A 21390-nucleotide genomic window follows, 5' to 3' on the forward strand; every position below is an offset into this window, starting at 1 on the left:
TAATATCACATAAACCCTTTTTATTGTGTTTCTTTTGTTTGTTATATGTAGTCATTTAGCTTTAAACAGTCCGAGTAAAAAGGGTAGAGGTAAGTTGATGAAAAGTATATACATATGTACACAATAGGTAGCAGAAGGCATTTGCGACTCCATACAATATCAAAATCTGCCTGTCTGTCCATATAAACGTCAAGATCTCGAAGATTTTTAGTGCTTAAGAAGTAGATTCTTACCAAGTTTTGGCAACGTCTACAACCCGCAAAATGAAAGACACAGTTTTCCCTAATGAATTCATAGTTGAATATTAGTGACAAAAAGTTCCAACGTTAGCCAAATCCACTTTTACGTAAACAAGCCTTGTCGCCGAAGTCTTGGAAAGTTTGAGAACAAAAATAATGGGGTCTCAATAAATGTAAAAATCTTCTAATGAAAATGTTATTTAAGTCTCTGAGCTTTGTATGACTGTGTTAAGGGGGGGGTAAGGTTTTAAAGGCCAAAAAAAGGGCCATGTTTGATTTTTTTTTGCGGCGAAATGAGTAAGTTTATTTTATTGAGCTTAATTACATGTTATTGTTTAACTTTTGAAGAGTATTAGAAAAAAAAATTATTAAAAAATATTAAGAAATAAGCCTGTGGCGGTTAATCTTCCGAAGCGACCAAAGAAAAAGTTGTCTTGCGGTGAACATCATAGGGCGTTAACGGATCATCTTAAAAATAAAATGTGATATGCGTTGAAAAGATAATGAACTTCCCGAGGTAATCAGGAAGAGTTTTTTTAAAATTTATTTTTTGTCTATTTTTGGGAGCACTTGAAAGTGAAAACAGCGATTTTAGCTTAAAAAATTGCTGTTAATTTATTTATTAAAAATAGAAAAAAATTAAAAATTAAAAAAAACTCTTCCTGATTACCTGCGTATTTATATTGAGAATTTGTGTTAAAAATTTGAAAAGGATCGGTTCAGTAGATTTTGAGTTCTGATGTTCACCGACTTTCAAAATAACGTCTTCGGCAAAATCGATTCAAAGTATTTTTATACGTGAAAATTCGTCCAAATACGGTTCTTTAAAACGCTGTAACTCTGTTAGTTCGACTTTAATTGACTCAAAATTTTTACACAATGTTCTCGACACATTGGTCATTCAGAAAAAAATATAAAAAAAATGTAAAAAAATTTTTTAAAACCTTACCCCCCCTTAATTAAACAACAACGGAGAAAGCCGTTGATCCCCTGAGATTTCGTTATCTACCAGCTGATTCAAGCTTCACTCTTAGTAAACGTATCACGTACATAAAAATACATTATACAAATTAATTGAGTGAAAATCAGCTTCACAGACAGGCGTCGACATGCGATTTGCCCATACACAAGTAAAATGCTCCTTACCTTATCAAAACGCAGGGCAAAAAAAAAAGCATTCCCGCGATAAGTCGGCGAAACCGTTGGCATAAACAACTCGCAAGCAAACAAAGAAATGATTCCTCTAGTACATATATATTCCATAGGTTATTCGGAGAAATAACCAATTGGATAATGTTTACAGTTTAAAATTTAAGTATATAGTTCTTTGTTCAATTATTTGGCATCGGCGAAACCCACACGGTCGTTGCCCATGTCGAACTCGGTGTAGTATTTGCCAATAAACACATCGCCCAGAATCCACAATGGACCATTTGGCGGGGGGATGTCCATGCCCATGAATCCGGACAAACAAATGGTCTTGCCCATTTGGGCTACGCGAAGAATATAGTCCTTGCCCTCCAGCTCAAAGGTCTTGCCACCAAAGACGAACTTAATAACCGGGAGACTGGGGATTAGGTCGCAGGAAACCACGTACTGGAAATAAAGTAAATGAAATAAAGTTAATACCTTTAATGGGGATCTACAGAGCTAGCTACTCACCTGACCACCGATTATGGGAGTGCCGCCGATCTTCTGGTTAATGGAGGTGGCCTCCTGCAAGGGAGCAGCAATCAGCGAGGTGCCGGTATCAGCAATCACCTGGCAACCGCCCTGGCAGAGCTGCAGATCGCCAATCGAGGCCGAGTCCATCTTGACCTGCCAGTAGGCCTTACGGGTAACGGGCAGATAAGTAAAGTCACCAGTGTAGTGATTGGGATCAGAGCCGCCAAAGATGATCTCACCGCCTTCCGGGGAAGCGGGATCACGGTTCAGGTAGAACGAGAACACAGGTGCGGAGATCAGTCCTTGTTCGTACATGGCGTAGAATGGGGGCTTCACCTTATCCACGGAAATGGAGCTGTAGCCCAGGCCCAGAATACCGTCGAACTTGGCGGCCACAAACACGAGACCAGGCTCACTCAGTGCCTCGGCGAACGTCTGATCCTTGATGTCCAGGCCAGCGATTGTAACAGTGTCCGTGGAAAGATAGCCCGACAGGCTGCCAGAACCGTATTGGATAGCGAATTCGGTGCCATTCTTGGTGTATGTCTTCGACTTTGAGGCATCGTACTTGTTGTGCATCAAGCAGGCGATGTTGGTAAAGTGGCACTTTTTGGAAGGCACCCAGAGATTCGAGGAGCCGGTGTCGAAAACCACACGGAAGTTCTGTGGCGGCGAGCCGATGGCAATGGGTCCGTAGTACTGGGCGTCCATGTAATTGGACAGCGGTTCCGGGACATCGCCACCGCCGTACTTAATGCGCAATTGCTGCAGCTCCGTGCCTACGTCTTGAAAGTGTCGGCGGGCCGACTGAAATTTCTGCAGCGGCACACGCAGCAATTCAGATTTAGCTTGCGGATTTGAGTAAGCCACGGCCAAGGCCAGGAAGGCGACCAGCAGCAGGGCAACCTTCTGCATCTCTTTTTTGTTTTGGTGTTTCACTGACTGACGGTTAAAACTGCAATGATTAAATTGCTGCAGTTAATTAAATATTGCGGGACAGCGAAAATGATTCAGCACAGATAAAGTGCTAAATTTGGCCTGGCGCGATGCGTTGATACGATAGATCGCTTGAAAACCAGATGGTTTTTATTTTAAAACTGATTTTTATTAATTTTTTTTTTTTTTGCAATTAGTTAAAAAAGGGGTGTTTTTTGTTTAATGAAAAGTATTAATATATTAATAGATATTAATGTTTACATATATATGTATATATACATAGTATAAGTACAACTCCCCACCTTGTAGTTGGGATCCACCAATATCGAATTTGGTTGTCTTATTCCTTATTGAAATACCTATTTCCCAACAATTTTGACACGACCTTCCTGTCGCGTCCGATATAAAGTTCAAAGGATCTTTGCGTCCTTCCAATTAGAGCAGGGTGCGGCAACGGGTATTGATGAATCCTGTCCTAATTGCTAGGACGCAGATATCATCTGATATTTATATTGGGCACAACAAGAAGGCTATGCAAAAATTTTAAGGATCGAGTGCGGTGTTTGAACCTTGCTAAGACACCAAGCTATTTTAAAAACCATAAATCCCACTCGTTCGCGCGAAAAACTGCGGCGTCGCAATATCTTTTAAACTCCTTTGTGTCGATGAGATGTGACGAAGTCAAAAATAACTCCGGCGCGAATTTCTTTAAAACTGTATTGTGTATTTCTTTTAATTTTCGAATTGAAAACTAGAAGTGCTTGCACGGAATTGTAAAACTAAACTAACCTTAAAGGTTAGCAGGAAAATCCTTTAGTCACAAAAGCCACAGCCAACCTGATTTTGAAACCGAACTTAAAATTTCTTATTAAAATTTTGCTTTGTTAACTCTTTTAAATATATACCACAGGGTAAATAAAAATAATAGCTAATTTGTTTTAAATTTGTTGTTGTTTTCAGCTACAAGAGTTAAAAATATGTTATACCAAAAAACAAAGAGATAAAATAAAAAAATATTTAAAGATACATAAAATATTTTTACAAAGGTGTATTTTATATTTAAAAGAAAGTACAGTAAAAGTGAAAGATCCTAAAAATAAAATTTCATGGGGGCTAGGACAAATCAACGAGATTTGGTAACTATCTCACACGAAAGATCATTATCATCAATATTAAAAATATTTTTAATTTGAAAATAACAAACCTTTACTTAACATGGAAATTATATTATAATCAAGTCAAATACCTACTTGGAGTGCTAATTAACAAGGGTACTCAAGATAATGGTACCGTTATTATATTGTTTTAAGCAGCTGATAGCGTTGCCACCACGATTCACAATTATGTTTACACTTTCTAGTTATTGGCGCGAATCTTTTAAGATTGTAAGTTACGCCGAGGAACCGGAATGTCCATTAACTTTTTAATTAATTTTAGGTCCTCCAACTTAACACTATGAAACGGACCAAGACGGCGAAGGCAGGTTCCTCCAAAAAAGCGGCCAAGAGTCAGGGAGGCAGCCGCAAGGAAGAGCCAAAAAGTGACCAGGACGGCAGGGAGAAGGAGGCTTCTCCCTCGAAGGTTTCGTTGGCTTCTAAGCCGGATTATCAGAATTTCGACCAGTTCCTCATCCATCTGGAAGATCAGCGATGCATTGCGGCAGCCAGCATTCAGGAGTTCTCTTTCCGAAAGAAACGAGCTCGAGTCTTGTCCGAAACCGAAGATGTTGAGGATTCCTGCCAAGGAGGCATCGTCTACTGGATGTCACGTGATTGTCGAGTTCAGGACAACTGGGCTCTTCTCTTCGCCCAGCGGTTGGCCCTTAAGTTGGAGCTGCCTTTATCGGTGGTATTTTGTTTGGTTCCCAAATTTTTGAACGCGACCATTCGGCACTACAAATTCATGATTGGCGGACTGCAGGAGGTGGAGCAGCAGTGCCGTTCCGTGAACGTGCCCTTTTATCTGTTGATGGGTTCGGCCGTGGACCAACTGCCGGATTTTGTGAAATCCAAGGGCATAGGAGCTGTAGTGTGTGACTTTTCCCCACTGCGTGTGCCTCGCAAATGGGTTGAAGATGTGGGCAATTCATTGCCCAAGAGTGTACCGCTGGTGCAGGTCGATGCGCACAATGTGGTTCCACTGTGGGTGGCTTCTGACAAGCAGGAGTATGCAGCCCGCACCATACGCAACAAAATCAACTCTAAGCTAGGGGAGTTTCTCAGCGAATTTCCACCTGTGGTACCGCATCCCCATGGAACGGGCTGCAAAGATTTGAAGCCCGTTGACTGGCCAGCTGCGTATGCTACGCTGCAGTGCGACATGGACGTAGACGAGGTCGCGTGGGCCAAACCAGGTTACAAAGCGGGCTGCAAGCAACTCTATGAGTTCTGTACCCGACGCCTGCGTCACTTTAATGACAAACGAAACGATCCTATGGCAGACGCCTTGTCTGGACTCTCACCTTGGCTGCACTTTGGCCAGATCTCAGCCCAGCGCTGCGCTCTGGAGGTGCAGAGATTTCGGGGACAATTCAAGGCCTCAGCGGATGCCTTTTGCGAGGAGGCCATTGTGCGTCGAGAACTGGCGGATAACTTCTGCTTCTACAACGAGCACTATGATAGTTTGAAAGGTCTAAGTTCTTGGGCATTTGAAACTCTAGAAGCACATCGAAAGGATAAAAGAGATCCATGCTATGGTCTAGAGGAACTTGAGAAGGTATGCTGCCGATGTACTCTATTTTCTAGTAACTAAGATAGCTCTTTCTTACTTAGTCTCTCACTTACGATGACCTGTGGAACTCCGCGCAGTTGCAGTTGGTACGCGAGGGAAAAATGCACGGCTTCCTCCGTATGTACTGGGCCAAAAAGATCCTTGAATGGACTGCCACTCCGGAACAAGCGCTGGAGTACGCGATCCTGCTTAACGACAAGTACAGTCTCGACGGTCGAGACCCCAACGGTTATGTGGGATGTATGTGGTCGATCGGAGGCATTCATGACATGGGCTGGAAGGAGCGGGCTATCTTCGGTAAGGTTCGGTTTATGAACTATCAGGGCTGCAAGCGAAAGTTCGATGTGAATGCCTTCGTTATGCGCTACGGGGGAAAGGTGCACAAGAAAAAATAAACGTCGTTTTTTATTCGCCTTAGTTTTGAATGCAAGCCAAGAACATTTTTGTATTTAACCATAGATCCACGAAGAGGCATTATAAAATATGACAAAATTACAGCTAGCAGAAGTTAGTCCTTCTCGGCGATCTTGGTAAGGTGCTCTTCGATCTCCCGCTCGTCGAGTATACGGAAAGTGGGATCGGTCTTGCTAACCACGCCAATCTCGATGCCGTTGGGCTTGAAGTCGATAGCTAGCACGCTGGATAGGCAGGTGATGGCCAGCTGGATTGCCTTCTCCTCGGACAAGTTGTTTTTGTACTTCTTTTCCAAATAGCTGTTGGCCTCCAGGGTCTTGGCGCCCACGGAACAGGCACGGAACCCACTAAAGTAGCCAGCCGGGTCTGTCTTGTAAACGCTGGCGCCGATCTCATTGTCGTAGGCGATCAGCACCATGCTGCAGCCAAGTGGACGCATCTCGGCGTTCTGGGTGTACACCTGGTTGATGTCGGCAATGCGCCGGCATAGCACATCCACCGGCATGTCGTATCCGTACTTGTAACGAAAGTTTGCGGCCTCGTACCTGGCCTTTTGCACCTGAGAGCGGGAATCAGCTGAAAATAAGGAGCTGATTAGATATATTCAGAAGTCGGGATGGGAGAAATTTGAGAACACCTTGAATAGTGTTGATTTTTATAAATAAGTGATTTCATTTAAAAGAATATATCGGGCATTAAGCCGAAAATGTTCGAAAAATATTGATCAATTATAAAAGAATGTTCAAGTTACAAGGAGTTTTAGAATCGATGTCGGTTTAAAAATAAACCTACCTAAAGGCAGAAGTTACTCCGGAAGTCATAATAGAATTCCAGATAATTATACTTTGTAAATTACCCTGTTTAGTTACACTGAGAGCAACACGAATTCAAAGGCTGATTGGTCCTTACCCATGCGTCCGGTCATGGCGCATCCAATGTCCTTGGTGATGCGAAACAGGTGGGTAACCGTTTCGGGCACGATGTTCTTCTCGGTCACCTTTTTTTGGGTGGCCACCACGGCACAGTCGCCGCTCTTTAGCGCCACCGTAGTAATGTTCTCCTGGGCGATGGCCTTAAAGGCGTACTCTGACGGATATTTTGGAATATGAAATGAGAGTAGATTAGCAAAAAATAGCAGGATACTCACCCACTTGGTAGAGGCGTCCCTCGGGGGAGAAGATCGTGATGTGTCTGTCAAAGCCGGCTGAACTTCCTCGAGACATGATGCGAGTTTCTTATTTTGGTGGCTGTAAATAGTTAAATCCGGCTTAGATCGATGAATTCCCGCCTGTTGAAAATAACTCACCGTTTGAACAATAAGAATTTACAAGTTTCTATATAAACGAGAAAAGTCGCTTTAAATCGAAATCTACTGTGCAAAATTCAGATTGTCATTCTCAACCCAGTAAATTCCCTAAAAAATACCAAAAGCAACGCGCGCTGGGATTTGGTGTTTATCGTTGATATCGAATAAAAAGAGCTGGTAAAAGTTAACAAAAAAACTAAATTGTTAATGACCATAATTAAACAAAAAGCGGGAAATAAATAAATAAGAGCATAATTTTTATTCCCATTTATTATTTGTAATTATTGGATCAAAATTGAAACAAAAATATATTGTAAAACAGACAACTTAAATAATACAAATAAATTAAAGGAGATAAGCCTTAGTCGCCAATAAAAATTTTAGATCAAATAGCCAACGAACCACCACTAGAGCTGCTTTCAGTTATTATAAATCGATAACAGCGCGGTTCCGTGCGTAAATACGTGCTCACCTCTATCTGGATGTAACCATCGGGCGAATTCGAGGTAAATATTTATCAATAACAGCGAAACGCTGCAATAGCGATTTATTTGGAAGCCAAGTGCGGGTCGCCGGCAGCCAAAATGCACGAGGATGATCTAAAAAGTCAGTTGACAATCGCGCGGAATGAGATCAACAATTTAAGGTGCGTTTTAGAGACACGGGTTCCTATTGGTGTCCTTTTGCTACTGGTAAAGTTCAAGTTCACACCGATTTTGCCTTGACCATGATGTAGGCAGCAAGTACGCAACCTGCAGCATGTGCAGCGCAAGGACATAGAGACGATAACCCGCCTGCTGCAGGACTTCCGCTGCGAGGGCTGCGCAAGCAACAACAAGGCCACCAAGGACAAGGTCGCCGGCGCGAAGCAGGAGCATCAAAATCAGCAGCAGGCGCAGGAGCAGGAGCCGGGACAAGGTCAGGTGCGTTTGACCCTCCCACGAACACATAGAAAGACATAAACAAACCAGAAAACCCAATCTCCACCGCAGAGCAATCACAGCAATGGGGGAAGCTTTGGAGGGGACTACGCCCATTTCCGTCCCATCGGAGTGATCCGGACAGCCTTCCCGGAGAAGCGAGCTGTACCCAGGCAATCGATTGTGGGCAGCCGTCTGCGGGGCATCGTTCAGCTAAACGACGGAGTCTTTACCAATCCAGAGCACTCGCTGGAGGGACTGGCCGACTTTTCACATCTGTGGCTCATCTACCACTTCCACCGCAACAATGCCCATCCCAAGGCTAAGGTGGCGCCTCCCCGTCTCGGTGGCGAGAGGGTGGGTGTGTTCTCCACACGGTCTCCACACCGGCCGTGTCCCATTGGGCTCTCGTTGGTGGAGATTGAGAAGATCGAGAACGCCACCATCAGCTTTTTTGGTACAGACATGGTGGACGGAACTCCAGTGCTCGACATCAAGCCCTACATTCCATATTATGATGCGCCATCCTTGAGCGTAGACTCAGGTATGTTGAGCGACAATAAGCTGGAATATGAAGTAAAGTTCTTGTCCCGGACAGGACGCACCTCTGCGGGACCGCATGAGAACAGCCTGGACTTTTACGACTCACGCCAGGAGCCTGACGGAGAGGAATCGGACCTGGAGCTGTACGGAGCAGCTGGTTACTCCGGAAATTCGGGCATCGGAGCAGATGCCATGCTGCCTCCACCAAGCGCCGTGCGAGTACCCAACTGGGTGGTGGCCAGCAATCGGCTAAGCGTGTGCTTCAACGAACATGCCGAGGCACAGCTGAAGGAGCTGCAGGTGGAGAAGCAGTGCATCGTGGACATTTTGGAGGCGGATCCACGCTCAGTTTACTTACGCACAAAATACGGCTCGCAAATATTCACCTTCCAGTTGCGGGAGGTTACGGTGACTTGCAAATTTGATGACAAGGCCGCCACGGTTACTGTGGTTCAAGTCCGGCGGAATGAGAACATACAAGTCACTGCTTTGGACGGCGCCTAACTTACGGATTATTGCAATTAATATTCGTTTATCGACGATTTTTGTTTAGCTTAAGTATTTCGTGTTAAGGAGCATTAACATTTGGCGTTTCAATTTTGCTCTAGGATACAGGACATTCTGAAATATATGTACAAGGCTTGTTTCCCACGCAAAAATAGTTTTTTTCTTGGAAAATTATAAGTCTGTTTATTTTAAGGCATCATAAAATATACAATATAATTTTTTTACTTTCAGAAATATGGGTGATTTGATCTGGAAAGAATTTTTAAGCCAAGCAAAGCAGTTTCTTCAGATTTCCCAGCGGTTGGGTGATGATTGGATCCTGGAACAAAAGGTGATTATGCAAGTATATATATATTGTAAGCCAATTAAATAATTCATTGTCTTTTTAATCTAGGACTTGAATGAACCCAACACCTTCCTTAAGTTCAGTCAAAAGGTAAAAAGCAACGGAAGCGAGGGTGATCCTGGAGAATTTGTGAATGTGGAGTACCATGTAGTCTACAGCATTTCCTATCAAGTACCCATGTTGTTTTTCCAGGCACACAGATCAAGTATTGTTTCTTATAAACAATTTTGTTGTTTTGAAACTGAACTTAATATTTTACAGACGGAAGCCTTCTGGATTTGGAGGCGATTTGGAATTTATTTATGGCGGAAACTAATGCCAACGATCTCTACCAGATACTCACCCAAATGGAGCACCCCGTGCTGTTTAGACCTTTCATGGCACTACATCCTTGCCGCACCGCCGAAGTTCTTAGACAATTCGGACAGCCCAGTAGTAATCAGGTCATCACCTTTATCAGTCTTTACGGGCCCCATGTACAGTTACACTTGCAAAATGCCTATGGACTTAGTCAGGAATACACGTAATTTGCATTTATTGGTGGTTGTTTTAAACACTGGTTATAGGAGTATACATGTGTGGATAATATGCCAAATGCAATTTACAGCTTCACATTCGAATCGCTACCTCAAAGTGGTTTGACCTTTACATAGAATAAGCTTCAAATGGGGACATCATGGTCCTCCTCTTTTGTAGTACTGGGCACAAGTGAAGATCCAAATTGTACAGTAAATACGGCAAACTGTTATGGGATACACTTAAAGAGCGACCACTCTACGACTCACACCTAAAGCTAAACTTTGGTATGAATGTAGTCTAAATGTAAAATAAATTACTTTAGTAAACCTAAGAAAGGAACGAAGCTTTGTACACAGATTATAACTCCGCTTTGGGGATACATTTCATCTACTTATGCAATAAATATTGTAGACCTAACATAGTATATAGTTTGCAAGTTCCACTCGCTTTCTTCTTTGTTAATTTCACTGGTAATATCAACTAGTAGTATATTTGTTCGATTATTTCATAGTTGTAATATAGCTACTTTAGACAGGTATAACCTTACACCTAATTGTACTGTACACAAGCGTGGCATTAGTAAAGCCGCTTTGCTTTGCATTTTACTAATGTTTAGTGGTTCATTTATAATTAATGTTAACTGGCTACTGTGTGGCATTAGCGGCACCCCGCGGCCATCACAAAATCCACCTGTTCCTGGCGAAACCTGGGCTTGTGGGCGCGGGGAATCGCGTTGAAAATGTTTATTTGCAAAATTAAATCGATTTTGTATATTACGTTGTTTTTGCAATTGTAATCCGACAGAATACACGTTCACGTACATTCAGATAATATACTTTCTATTGACAGGTTGTCGTGCCGAGGGATAAGGGTTTTGTGGAGTATGAAAATCCTCTAGGGGACATCCAAGGGTGATTACAATGGCACAAGGAGAACTCAAGTTGGTCTTGAAAATGCCTAAGATATGATTCGTCTAAACTAGATACTAGGTCGTGTTCTATGTTTTCAAGCAAGTTGTGTGTTATAGCTGCCGTTACACTATTTAGTGGTTGAAATACTTAGTCCTTGAAATGGTCTGTTAATCAACAAAACTAGATTAGGGGACTAACTTTAGAGGACACTTATTGAATTGAGAGTATATCCATTTATCATTTCATACACAAGTTAACCATGTTATCTCATGGAAAAGAATTCTAAACTAAGTAACCTTATTTTCGGGTTCTAAAATAGTTATATTACACAATCGTTTTCATGGAAATACTATTTAACAAATAATAGATTTTTTTGTGATTTCAATTATTGGGATTTGAACTTTTTTCTGCTTCGTTTTATAAATTTACACGCGGTCTGGAAAATGCTAATTACGCATGTTAATTAAAATCATGCCAAAAACCGATTGAAATTGAATTCTAATTTGGTTACTTAAAATGTATCTGGAATGTAGTTTTTTTTACTCTAAAAAATGTAATTGGTGGGAAGTTTTGGCACTTCCAATTTTTATTTCTTGCCATATTATCTATTTTTGTTGGTTCTGAAGTTGTATTTATGATTTATCCATGAGTATTGTATTTGTTGGAACCTTATTGGCACTAAACATACATATCATACATATACGATTATATGAAATATACACTTTTACAGTATTATTTAACATCCGATTCTTGTCATCTCAATATATGTATTCATATATAAAATTTCGTTTAAAGCTGCACCATTTTGTTGACATTTGCATATCAAGTTACATTTGTTTTCTCTATATACAATATAAGTTACTAAAAAAAAGTAAAGTTCGTTAGTCAGTGGCGAGTGTTGCCCAAATGCACTCCCTCGATCAATGATATGTTATCTTTTTGGGGTTCGAAACTATATCTTTTCTATCTTAGCAACACTCACCACTGGTGATGACGGAATAAATTACTTAAGTCTAAGGCATAAAATTCGCACTACTATGCTTTAAGTTTTTGTTCGGTTTGTTGTTGTTGTGGTTGTTTGGTTGGTCTCATTTCAGTTGCATCATTTGGACAATTTTCACTATATAATCGATTTTAAAGTGTTCTTAAAATATCCTGTGGCACTGTACACCTAAAGCCTTTGCACGATGACTCGGGGGTGTCCCGATCTCGTTATGGTATTGCTATATACAGCTTCCGCACTCGGATCCCAGTTGGAATGGACTTGACTCGGTTGTATATTTGGCTAGTCTAACACTAAATATAAAGCTCTGTAACTCACTCGACATACATACATACGAATACATATAGCACATCTACACATATCATAAGGGAAAGCCTTAATCTAGGATAAACCAATTCGATGCGATCGCGGGTGGAATAGGACTAGTACTAAGGATAAAGCTATTGCCGCTAGGCTATGTTATGGACGGTGGTGCTCCTAGTGACGATCCGAAAGTCATCATCCAGCTCATCGGCGGACTCGGGAGCTGTGCGTCCCATGAAGTCGCTCGATGCGCTGCGCCTGAATCAGCTGCACAGCAAGTTGAAGAACCCGCGTCCCTTCTCCGATCGCGGTGCCATCAGCATGGGCACCTGGTTCTTGTGGGTCACCTTGATCTGGTTTCCGAGAATCCAATTTGGTCAATTAGTTCTCTTAATGGGTTAACAACCAGATGGGCTCTTACCGTGCAGGGCATCTGCATCCAGGGCTCGCCATCGATCTGCATGGGAAATGTTTTCTTCGTCTTGATGATCACCTCGCTGCACTGCGCCAATCTTCGTCCCGAGGCTCGGAGTCCAGTTCTCACCTGGCCCATGTGCAGGCAGTTCTCCAGACCGATCACTTCAATCAGGCGATCGCCAATATCTAAAACACCGAAATAACTTATTAGTGAATGCACAAAAACAAAGACAGTAATAATTTTTGTTTAGGTATACCAAATACCTCCTGCTCAAATCAAAAATGTATCAAAATATTTACAATTTATTTAATTGGTGTTAGTGTTGTAGTAGAAAACGTATTTTGAAGTATAAAATATATTACAACTGTTTTAACTGGTACTTGGGACTCCAAGTTTTATTCAATTATGAATAAAAATAAATGACAGACAGAGTAATTCTGGATACAGTTTTTAAAGTTTCAATGCTAGAATTTAACTCACCCTGTATGGCCACCGAGAGATCGACGGAATTAAAGCTGGTGGCGGAGAACTCCTTGTCGCCCGCCCGGAGCTTCTTGCTCTTGCCGAAGGGCCCGGCGCTCTTGCGGATTCGCTTCTGGGAGAGGTGCTCGCCCCACAGATTGGAGCCGCCGTGTGTGTACGGGATGTTCAGAAGGGCCACTCCCTGCAGGTGGGGACCGTTGGCCAGGTCCAGAGCCACGCCATCGCACTGCGGAAATATGGAGCGATGGTTACACGCTGCGTTGCATTCGTTGCAGCATCCGTTAATAAATCAAACGATGACGGATGACCCCATTCCACCCATTTTTCAACACTTCCCTTACCACTATCACCCCAGCCACTCACCACAATCTCGATGCTCTCGTGGAGATTCTTGCAGGATGCCGCAAATGTCTCGGATGTTGCATATTCGAAGTACCAGAGCTTGTTCTTCATGCGGCTATTGAATTTGTGGGGGTTTTTCTCGCGCTCCAAGTGAAACTTGACACAGATGGCGGCGTCCTGGGAAAGTGGAAGCAGAGTGGTTCGGGATGAGAAGTGGCCAAGGCCAGTGGAAAGGTCACCTCAGAAACAGGCCATTCAATGTCACGTTCGGATTGCACTCGATTGCGAATGCTATGTGCCATTCAGACTTTCCGAGAAATCTCAATTAGATTGACACCCCGGCTGCCATGGCAATGCAATCCTATTGAAGTGCCACCCAACCGCAGCAATGCTAATTAATGTTGTGGCCGAACGTTAGATAAGACTCCTAATTTATATTAACAAACGGCAGGTGAGAACGCAGCTACTTGTCTCAGTGGGTTTCGTTCGGAAACTAATGGAAACTTCTTCAGGGGATTGGATTTCTCATCAAGTTTAAGTCGATGCAGTTGCAAGCGAGGTGCTAATCCTCATTAAATCCGAAAAGTCTTTGTGTTATAGAAACACCTAATTTATTTAACAAATGGCGAGGAAGAGAAAAGCTGTTTGTCTCGGGGTGGCCGTAATCGAAAAGTGATAGAAACTTCAAGCAGAGAGGGATTTATCAAGAAGTTTAATTCTGCTCAGCTGCAAGCAATCTGTCCATATGTACAGCTACAGTCATTAACATAGGTCCAGAAGGGTTTATATTTTTAAAAATAATAATATTAATGGAAATGGAATCTTTTAATAGTAGAACCTCATATTTTCCTAGTCCTTTCAACAACTAATTAAAAAGGTAAATACACTGGTGTTCGAAAATTATATTGATATATTTTAAAAAATTTGTGTCCAAAAAGGTAAAGAAGATGCGATTATGTACAAATGAACTAAATTTATTATTACTACGAATAACTACACATATAGTTATATTCTAAGATCCAGAGATTTTAATAAGCCCACTGAAAAGCAGTGCTGTTTGCATAGTCGCATTTGTACGTGGTAAGCTCACATGCTGGGTGCTCACTGTGCACAGGCAAAAATGTTTGCTTTACCGGAGACCGGCGACGGGCAACTCCAATCCACGAAAGACGCAAGAGGAGGAGGTCCCTTGTCGGGTGGGAGAATGCATTTTAATTTCTTATGCGGATATTCGGTTGCGTGCCCGCCCCGTGGGCGACATCGCTCATACGACACGTTGCACTTACTGCCAGCGCATTTGTTATGCATCTCGCTCAGCAAACACACGCACACACACACACACACACCCACAGGGGCACGCGCGGCTTTGGTCCTTTGTCCGCCGGATGCAGGGCACGTGGTGGCTGCAGGACTTTCAATTACGGCCCGTTGGTTGCACTGCAAATAAGATTTATTACCGCTCGACGTCAAATTGAATTGTCAACATGAGCGGGCGCCTGCCAGAGCTTAAAATCGAAAAATCGACGAAAACTTTTTAATTAGCTCCGGCCGCCGTACCCTGCCTTCCGGCTTCCCCGCCCGCTGTCACTTTATGCCTCTGCGGTAAACTAATTTAGTGACAGCCCAGCTTATTAGCATGCCTCGACCGCACAGTACCCATTAGTCGAGGGAGGTGGGGAGAGCGGCTGACAGCTTGTTTGCATGGGGGAAAGTTTGCCGGCGTGACCCGAAAGCCAGCAAAGGAACCTGCCACACCGACCAAAGTTGGCTCCAAAAAAAAAGGATGGTGGGGAGGTGAGAGGTTAATGAAATAATTTGTATACCCAAACTGGCACACCGGCAGCAGGCTAAATCCAAGCTGCTTTAGATAACACGAAATCTCGTAAAGGCCACGGGGCGTATGAGCGACTCAGGTACGACAGCCCTGCCATAAAATGCGCATCCAGCCCGTTGTCCCCGTTCTCTGGTACATAAAACTTGAGCCAAACTCAAAGTCGAAGCTCAGACAATTACACATGAACTCCATAACAGCCTCCAGTTGCCAATCTTCCGTCTTGCCAACCAGTGGTGACAGCTTTTCAAACGAAAACAACTTTTTCATCCGAGGAGTGAGTCAAAAACAAGCTAGACTCACAACAGACGGCGGAAAATAACTTCTGTGTAATTCTACTTATATAAAAAAAAACTCTACAAACTCTTTGCTTTAATCATATCAGTATAGTATCATCTTTGGGATAGACTCTTGAGATACTTCTTACTAATGAGCTACAATTAATCACCCGTATTCTTTAGTATAGAAGAGTTAAACTAAAATGGTGTTGTTATCAAAATGAAGTTTTTTATATCTCATAAATTGTATTTTATGAGACTGCACATAAGATCAGGTTTTATTTCCATTTTATGTTACCGAATAACGATCGATCTTTAACACCAGTGCTCTTAAAGTTCAACTTCAGTTTGTGATTAATTTGACACGACGAACTCGGTTATAAAATGCAAACGACAGATTCCCCTCGTATACAAAGTTGTCCAAAAAGCCAGACTTAACGGCTAAATGCTTAACTCAACTGCCGAAACTGCCTGAAACTCGCACTTTTATCATCATCGCACCAGTTGGCGCTCAACGTCAATTGTTTGACGTTAAACCCAAGCGTCAGCGTGAAATACTTTTCATGCTGTATTACTCGAGAATGGTGGAGGTAGTGGCACCTCCTCCTCCTCCTCCTCCTCCACATCCTCCTCCAGCTCCTCCTTCTTCTTCCGATTTCACGAAGGATGCTCGCTTCCAAGGCGCTGGGCCACTTGAGCCGGAGCACTCGCTCATAGAGCAGACACATGTTCATGTACATGAGTGTTAAATGGATTTCGTGATGGGCCCGGGACAAAGAGCTCTCCGTGTGAAATGTGTCCGACAAGTAAAATCCCAGCAGCAGCAGGAGCGGCAATAACATCATCGCCTACTGTTTAAACAGACGCACATCAAGTCATAAATAAACTAACACGCAGCGCACACAAAAATGTGCGGAAGCCCCGATCCAAACCTGCACCCAAACCCAAACCCAAACCCAAACCCAAGCCCGAGCTGGAGCCGGAAAACCCAAAGCGAAATCCAACCCACACGGGCACACATTTTTATTTCGGTTTTGGTGCGGATTTTGTGGGATCTGGTGTGCAATTGCCGGGGCTCTGCGGCAGGAGCATTAGGCTGATTTCAGTGGCGCAGGGGAGCGCAAAATGTTTGCACAAAAAGGATTTCGGCTTTAGCCGCCACTTGACAAATGGTGTGACCTTACGCAGGCCCAGCACCCACACAACCATCCACACACACACATCCACACACTCTCATCATACACGGAGAAAGACAAAGAAAATTGCAGGGCAATATCGAGCTAATAGTTGAGCCCTTAACCGTTTGGCGCGAAGTTTTGTTTATCTTATCTGTTTGTTGTGTATCCAAGTTAAGTAATTTGTATCCCAAAAGGTTTAGATGTAGGATAAGTACGAAATACATAAAGTAGCTAAAATTTCTATTTTATAAAAATAGCTCATTGGCTAAAAAATTTGTTTTAAAATCCACACTACCCTGTCACAATTTGACTGTATAAAGCTTGAATAATTTATCTGGAGTAACTCAAAATTTCAATTAAATATAAAGCCTTCAAAATCAACATGTATATACTGGTTAAAACTTTTTATTTACTAAAGTATTTACTTATTATTAAATAGTAAAAAGTTAAATCATTATTAATTTATTCATATTGAAGGTAACCGCTTCTCATTTCCGTTATATCTAACTCAACGTTTTGTATTGAATTGCCCTTTGGTTACTAATTTTACTGTGTACTTCCGCCCACCAATGGGCGTGTTTACCAACTGCCAAAAACACAAAGGGAAGGCTGGACAACGTCTGGCTGATTTGTACCACATTTCCGTTTTATTCGGCCTTCATTTCATTTCATTTGTGCGGCCAGCCCTGCGTTGTAAAGTTGTCACTTAACTTTCTTTATGGCCCTCCTAAATCCCGACCTGATAAACGGACTGCAGGCCGCCGAAAGTGCGAGTATCTGTGATTTGGCCGCTCCCTTCGTTACTTCTCGCCATTTTCATATCTCACATCATACTAAATTATTCAAAAGACCCAACGAAAGTTTGCAAAGTTTTATCCTTGCTCCTATTTATTGCCCACACACTCTCGGTTGCGAATATACTATATGGTATACTGTACTATACTGTACTGTATGTTGGTCCCTGGGGCGCAATCTGTTTCTTTTCCTTGACTTTGCGGTGTTTGGCGTCGCCTTGAGCTGTTACTAATTTAACACTTGCTGGAAATTATAATGAGACAAGTTTCGCCTGGCCACAGCTCGGGCGTTCATTAATTTAAACGTTCTCGGCTATTTGGGTATATTCAGCTTGGACACTGGTTAAGTAATTCGAGGGGCCGGAAAAGTGTTGCCTAACTTTTGGGGTCGGCTGATTGGGGCTTTTCACAGTTTAAGCACTGGCGTCTATTTGGCTGCGGAAGCTGGGAAAAGAGCAGTCAAATAGCGCAAATTGCACCTGATCCTGCAGCTGCTGCCTTTCAGCTGCCAATCGAATGCATTTTGCAGCATCAATGATGCAAATGCGCCGCTGATGATTGTGTGCTTAACTCCTGCCACCTCGTTTGCATTTACCCCGAGACTCAGATGGAAGTGCAAAAGTATCTGTATCTGTGTCTGTATCTGGTATCCTGCCACCACTGCCACAACTACTGCATCTGCACCTGAACCGTATCTGTATCTACATTTGTGCCTCGGGCGTGTGGCATTCGCCTTTTGTGGCAATCAGCCACTTTGCATGCAAAATGTGTTGCAACCCGGCAGAGGCTTTGACTAATCGCCAGACACGATTCCGTTTCCAGGGGATTCGAGAAACGTTTCCTGCCGCCGTCTCCGTTCTTTATTCACTATTGGGGCGCCATTGTTTGAGTTGCGTTCTTTCCTCGGTTATGAATGTGTCCATTCAAAGCGAGTTCCTCGGAAATTTGCATCTGAAAGAGGGTTTTCTGCCTCGAAGGTTATTTGTAGGCGTTTTGGGCTCGACTTTTGCCGGATAAGCCGGAAATGGGGTGTCTCCTGTACAAAGCGCGGAATAAATGATTAAGTCGATTTAAATGAATTATTGAGCGGTCCCAAATCGCTTGGCACATTTTCCCCAAACGTTATTAGCCTTTAAGGACTATTGAGTGAATGGAGGGTGCTAAATACTTGAATGCAATTTTCTTGGAATTACACAACATTGTTCATTGTTTTTGAAATGTGTCATACTTAAGTAAAGCATACAATTCCAATCAACTTAAGAGAAGACTAACTCCAAATAGAAAACAGATATTTGCCATCATTTAATAACTCCCCTAATACTTTTCAAAGTCCTTGACTCCTAACGCAATTTCTCAAATTTCCAATTAGGAATTCCGCTTTGATTACTTGCACACCCACACAGAGCCACATTTTCTGGCAATCACTCGAAGACAAAGGCTGGAGATTTGCGACGCGATTTCCTCGGATAAACAAATTAAGCCCGGCGAGCGAGCTTGTCAAATGCAAATCCCATGTCAACAGAGACGACAGCTCGTCCTCACTAATTATGAAAATTGTGCTCATAGTTGCCGCTGTTACGGCGGATGTGGCCATTGCCGATGACAAGGCCTCGGGCACCAGAAACAGGATGGCAAACAGGATGGCGAACACGGGCAGCGAGGCGAGTCAGAATGTAAATGGTAAACGGCATGGCGACCGAAGGCTTAGCGCCTGACATGTGACGTAGTAAACTGGATCTGGCTCTGGCTCTGGATCCGGATGTGATGGCATTAGTCGATGCAGCGAATTGGAGCCTTTATGGCTTTAGGAAGTGCAAAACAAGGAATGCATTCCAGGGATTCCGCCATCTACACTCAAAAATCAGATGCACTCAATGTGTAAAAGGTATTGCTTGAAGCGATTGTAAATAAATTACAATAATTCCTATTAAAAATAATATGAAAATATTTAAACAAGGACTAGTTTAATTTGTCTATCTCACTGTTTTCGCAATACTTCCCAATAGATATTAAGGTTGATCGGTGGCCTTACAAATTAATTATAAAAACATCTCATTTCTATTTATGTAGATTTTTAGCTGCAACTTGTTTTCTGCATCAAACAGAAGACTAAAAAATAGTCTACTGTAGTAGTAAGTTAGTCCTAAGCAACACTGTGCAATATTAGATTTAAGTATTATACAACACTATGCTCACTCTCACGAGAGAGCATGAAGGAAGAGGATCTTCAATAAAGCGGCAGTTCAAGTTTGGCTGCAAAGGAAACATCACGTGTGTGTGCGCTTACTAAACTATGAAAGCGGCTGTTAAACTTAAAGCCATTTAAAAATCAATGTTATTTTTGGCAGTGCCTGCATTGAAGAGTACTCACCACGCCGACGGAGAAATAATTGTTGATGATGTTGTAGGGAACGGTGCAGTCCTTGTCCGATTGCACTTTGATGGGCTTCTGTTGCTGCTCGAACTGGAGATGTTGCTGCTGTTGGTGTGGCTGCTGCTGGTGTTGCTGCTGTCCGGGTGCACTTGATGAGGCATTCGGTGTTGTGGGCGTGATTGGTGTTGCCGGAATGCTGTTGCTGTTGCTGCCCCTGTCCCTCTTCATCTCCTTCTCCCTTTCCCTCTGCCCGCCGTTACCATCGCCATCGCCATCGCCATCGCCCGTTGGATCGTCTTCATGGTCGGACAAATCCAATGACAATGTAATTTGCTGTTTAAGGATGTTGTTTTGCTTATTGCGCTGGCCATTATTATCGCTTTGATTATTCCCCACTGGCGTGGCTGTTGCAGCTTCCCCGATGGCCTCCGATGCGGCTCCTTGTTGATGTTGCTGCTGCTGTTGCTGATGTTGCTGCTGCTGCTGCTGCTGCAGTTGCTGTTGTTGTTGCAACTGCTGTTTGTGCTGCACGAGCAGCGTCTCAAGTGATTGCTTTTCCGTTTCGCCCGACCTCCGCATGGACGATTCTTGTCGGACTTGGGCATCGACTTCCGCTTCCGCATTCGCATCCGCATTCGCATCCGCATTCGCATTGGCATCGGGAGCTCGGTTGCCGTTGCAAGGACTGCCGCTGCTGGTGTTGCTGCTGCTGCTGCTCAAGGTGGCTCGCAGGCTCTTCCGCTGGCACTGCGTCTCGAACGTGGACATCGAAATGCTCTTGGTGGTGGTGGTCCGCGTGGTCCTCCTCGCCGTGGCCGTTTCCGTTTCCATTTCCATTTCCGTTTCCGTCTCGCTGGCCATCATTATCGACGTGGCGGAGGCGGCGGTGGTCGCCAGCTTGCTCTGCCGCTGGATCTCCTCGAAGCGCTCCATCAGCGACTTGTCGACCACAACACTCTGCGACAGCTCAATCACCTTCTGCATGTTCGAGTGCAGCGTCACCTGGGATTGAAGGGGAGAACTTGGTTACCAGTTATGGGTGGAAAGGCTGGTTCTGAACAAAACATGTTGAAGGAGCAGGCTCTGCTGGCAGCGTCAGCATCACGCCCTCCTCCATCCGGTTAACCGGCTAAATTAGTTTGTGTAATCGTTTTCCCCTGCCAGGAGGATTGGCGGATGGGGATTGGTGTGCGTGGTAAGCGCTTTGTGGCCAATAATTGGATTTTCCAACTGGCAGAGCCTGCCACGCCCACAAACGCCTCCTGGCCTCCTGGGCGGGTTATGGCCACCGTTAAGTATGCCAATTCCGATTCGATACGCAGCACATAGAAAATGCGAGTATATATGCGA

General features: G+C 43.4%; 6 protein-coding genes across 12 annotated transcripts in view; 3 read left to right on the plus strand and 3 right to left on the minus strand.

Annotated features, from left to right (window-relative positions):
• Window positions 1–1477: 1477 nt before the first annotated feature.
• LOC108101600 (lysosomal aspartic protease) lies at window positions 1478–2931 on the minus strand. Its single transcript, XM_017206013.2, has 2 exons — window positions 1902–2931; window positions 1478–1835 (listed from the first exon to the last, which is right to left on the minus strand). Exons 1-2 carry the CDS (start codon window positions 2817–2819, stop codon window positions 1575–1577), a joined length of 1179 nt encoding a protein of 392 aa, XP_017061502.1. The 5' UTR covers window positions 2820–2931; the 3' UTR covers window positions 1478–1574.
• Window positions 2932–4149: 1218 nt separating this feature from the next.
• LOC108101588 (deoxyribodipyrimidine photo-lyase-like) lies at window positions 4150–6005 on the plus strand. Its single transcript, XM_017205999.2, has 3 exons — window positions 4150–4225; window positions 4278–5555; window positions 5612–6005. The coding sequence occupies exons 1-3, from the start codon at window positions 4184–4186 to the stop codon at window positions 5963–5965; spliced, it is 1674 nt and encodes a 557-aa protein (XP_017061488.1). The 5' UTR covers window positions 4150–4183; the 3' UTR covers window positions 5966–6005.
• LOC108101589 (proteasome subunit alpha type-6) lies at window positions 5963–7409 on the minus strand. Its single transcript, XM_017206001.2, has 4 exons — window positions 7291–7409; window positions 7132–7231; window positions 6894–7070; window positions 5963–6560 (listed from the first exon to the last, which is right to left on the minus strand). The coding sequence occupies exons 2-4, from the start codon at window positions 7205–7207 to the stop codon at window positions 6079–6081; spliced, it is 735 nt and encodes a 244-aa protein (XP_017061490.1). The 5' UTR covers window positions 7208–7231; window positions 7291–7409; the 3' UTR covers window positions 5963–6078.
• Window positions 7410–7686: 277 nt separating this feature from the next.
• Window positions 7687–10542, plus strand: LOC108101538 (ubiquitin-like-conjugating enzyme ATG10). The gene is made up of 4 exons (XM_017205920.2): window positions 7687–7796; window positions 9492–9591; window positions 9655–9811; window positions 9868–10542. Exons 2-4 carry the CDS (start codon window positions 9496–9498, stop codon window positions 10131–10133), a joined length of 519 nt encoding a protein of 172 aa, XP_017061409.1. The 5' UTR covers window positions 7687–7796; window positions 9492–9495; the 3' UTR covers window positions 10134–10542.
• On the plus strand, window positions 7752–9412 carry LOC108101536 (tRNA (adenine(37)-N6)-methyltransferase). The gene is made up of 4 exons (XM_017205919.2): window positions 7752–7936; window positions 8027–8213; window positions 8283–8754; window positions 8809–9412. The coding sequence occupies exons 1-4, from the start codon at window positions 7875–7877 to the stop codon at window positions 9255–9257; spliced, it is 1170 nt and encodes a 389-aa protein (XP_017061408.1). The 5' UTR covers window positions 7752–7874; the 3' UTR covers window positions 9258–9412.
• LOC108101535 (diacylglycerol kinase 1) overlaps window positions 10125–21390 on the minus strand; it is a 50473-nt gene continuing 39207 nt past the window's right edge. For 6 of the 7 annotated variants that reach the window (XM_017205914.1, XM_017205912.1, XM_017205913.1 and 3 more), the window contains 5 exons: window positions 20038–21042; window positions 13607–13762; window positions 13241–13469; window positions 12764–12945; window positions 10125–12695 (listed from right to left, as the gene is read on the minus strand). In XM_017205914.1, coding sequence (XP_017061403.1) covers window positions 12606–12695; window positions 12764–12945; window positions 13241–13469; window positions 13607–13762; window positions 20038–21042 — 1662 coding nt within the window. In that variant the 3' untranslated portion in view covers window positions 10125–12605. The remainder of the gene's footprint in view (window positions 12696–12763; window positions 12946–13240; window positions 13470–13606; window positions 13763–20037; window positions 21043–21390) is intronic. The other variant, XM_017205915.1, reaches the window with a different exon arrangement.

The sequence above is a fragment of the Drosophila ficusphila genome, unplaced genomic scaffold, assembly GCF_018152265.1.
Source record: "Drosophila ficusphila isolate 14025-0441.05 unplaced genomic scaffold, ASM1815226v1 contig_414, whole genome shotgun sequence".
NCBI classification, from domain to species: domain Eukaryota; kingdom Metazoa; phylum Arthropoda; class Insecta; order Diptera; family Drosophilidae; genus Drosophila; species Drosophila ficusphila.